This window comes from Protobothrops mucrosquamatus, unplaced genomic scaffold (genome assembly GCF_001527695.2).
Source record: "Protobothrops mucrosquamatus isolate PMUCROS unplaced genomic scaffold, P.Mucros_1.0 scaffold14479, whole genome shotgun sequence".
NCBI classification, from domain to species: Eukaryota; Metazoa; Chordata; class Lepidosauria; order Squamata; family Viperidae; genus Protobothrops; species Protobothrops mucrosquamatus.
Window position 1 is genome coordinate 1 of NW_015400248.1, and position 2,265 is coordinate 2,265.

The 2,265-nt window shown below is 56.6% G+C and overlaps 1 protein-coding gene across 1 annotated transcript; it reads right to left on the reverse strand.

Moving 5' to 3' along the window:
* Window positions 1-62: 62 nt before the first annotated feature.
* On the reverse strand, window positions 63-2,054 carry LOC107301562 (extracellular matrix protein 1-like; the record flags this gene model as incomplete). Its single annotated transcript, XM_015830769.1, has 3 exons — window positions 63-283; window positions 1,057-1,388; window positions 1,932-2,054. Coding segments are annotated over 3 exons (676 nt in total), but the record flags the coding sequence as incomplete, so codon positions are not given.
* Window positions 2,055-2,265: the final 211 nt, after the last annotated feature.

Here is a 2,265-nt window from a genome sequence, read left to right on the forward strand (position 1 = left end):
TGGCTTCCCCAACCCAGCCGGCAGATCTGTTGAACTGGAGGATGTGGGACGTAGCTACTCACTGCTTGGCCTGGCCGGACGCTTGGCTGCAAATGGAGTCCAGGGTGGGGGTGGTGAGGTTGGCCAGGTCCAGCGATGCCCCCTCACCCTCATAGGTGGGGAAGGGGGCTTGGCTGGCGAAGCAGGCGAGCCGGCCCTCGCGGGCACCCACGCGGCAGCAGTGGAAGGGGCGTGTCTTGATGGAGTACTCCTGCTTGCAAAACCGGATCAGGCATTTTTCCCACTGGAGAAGGGGGGGGGAACAAGGAAAAGAGATTAGCCACCAGGCAAGGGGAGGGGGAGATTCGCCCTCTCCCCCCCCCCGTGTGAAGGACCAGGAAGGATCTGCATTAAAAGGCGGCTTCTGGGAAGACAAAAAAAAAAAAACAGGAGCGGGCAACTATGTCTCCCTTATAAAGGGTGGACTTCAACTCCCAGAATTCCCCAGCCAGCTGGCTCGGGAATTCTGAGAGTTGAAGCCCACTGTCCGCAAGGGAGAGATAGTTGCCCACCCCTGGCTAAAAGATTCCCGGCACGAACCAAATCCGAGCCGGCTTCACAGCCCAGGTAAACACAATCTCGTAAACACTTTGTGGGTTTTTTTTAATGAGACGTTCTTCAGAAAGATACAGGGGTGTGTAAACTTGGCACAACAGATCCAGCCTACCCTGGTTGCAACACTCAAGCTTGCCAACATCTGCAGTGCCCCCCAGTTCTGCCTCCCAGGGGAGACTTCTGGAGGGATCTGGCCCTTCCTCCGAGAGGGGGGAGAGAGCAGAAGGTGCAGATCCAATCGGCTTTTTCTTAAAATTATTTGGCGGGGAAGCGGTGACGCACCTGAATAGCTCAGTGGCTTATTTTTAAGGCTAAGAGCCAAGTTCCAGGTAGCTTAAACACCTGGTCAGGAGGATCTGGGAGAGCTTGATGTAGGCCTAGTGGGAAGGAGACCCTCGCAGAGTGTGGCGGACAGGACACAAACGCAACACACACACAGAGGCGCAGGGGGGGGACACTCACCTCGTTGGTGGCACAGGAGAGCTTCTGATCCTGGGCCAGCTGACAGCAGCGGGTGAACTGGGCCTCCAGCTGGTTCAGGACCTCCCCCTGGCGCGAGAGGTGGCTGAAACTGGTCTGGGGCAGGTTCCAGGGCCCGTAGCTGGGCTTCTTCCGCCCCACGGAGCAGAGGGCCTGCAGGTTGCCGAGGGAGGGGCGGCCCGGCGGGAAGTCTTCCAGCTTGTAGAGGGGGAGCTTGCGGGTGCAGCCCACCCCCCTGCAAGGGGGTCTTCGCCCTCTGGGCTGCAGGGGGAATGGTTGGGGCTCCCCGTGGACCAGTATGGGGAGTTCTTGCTCTACACGAGGGAGGGAGGAAGCGGTTATTAAAGGGGGGTGCCCCAATTTCACTGTATACAGGTTATACTTTGATAATAAAGGGTTTATTATTATTATTATTATTATTATTATTGTTGTTGTTTCTTATTCCCGCCAGACCTGGAGCTACAGATCCTGCCATCTAAGCCAGAACCGGCTGGGTTCACACAACCAAGAGGACTCCGAACAAGCCACTTGCTGGCGGCAGCCATGTCTGCGCCCCGGAAGGCTCCTCTCGGTTCCTGGATCGAATTCTCCTTCTTTGCCTTTTCTGCTCTTCAGTTGTTTCCTTTGCAGGGTGGGGGGGGATATCAAGGGCTGCCCTTCGCTATTCCCCACAGACCTTTCAGCCCCTCCTGGGGGGGGCACCAAGCTCCCCTCCCCTCCAGAATGAGGGTGCCTGGGCTTAGCTGGACCCCAAAAAACGGGTCCGTGTCTGACCGAGAGTGAGGCTTCTCTCTCGGGGTTTGGGTCTATCTGTCATCTACACCCCAAAGCGCTGCCCCCCCCCTTCTCAGCCTCACCTTCTCCCAGCTTTTCCTGAATCTTCTGGAGCAGGAACTCCCGAGAAATCGTCTCCGGAATAACGTCGTGTTGGGACAACTCGACCGGGAACTGGGCTGGTGGGGGCTGGTCGCTTTCATCGGCTGGAAAAAGAGGAGGAGGAAGAAGAAGAGGAGGTCAGCGGTGGATTGGGCCCAGAAACACACCTCCTGTGATAAGCCATGGTTTGTTTTAACTTTGGTTTCCCACAGTTAACTCACGACTGGCTGAACAACATGCTGAGCGAGAAGGAGATCAACCACATTGTGGTCCAAGCAAACATAGGCCCTGCACTAAACCATGGTTTGGTTGTGG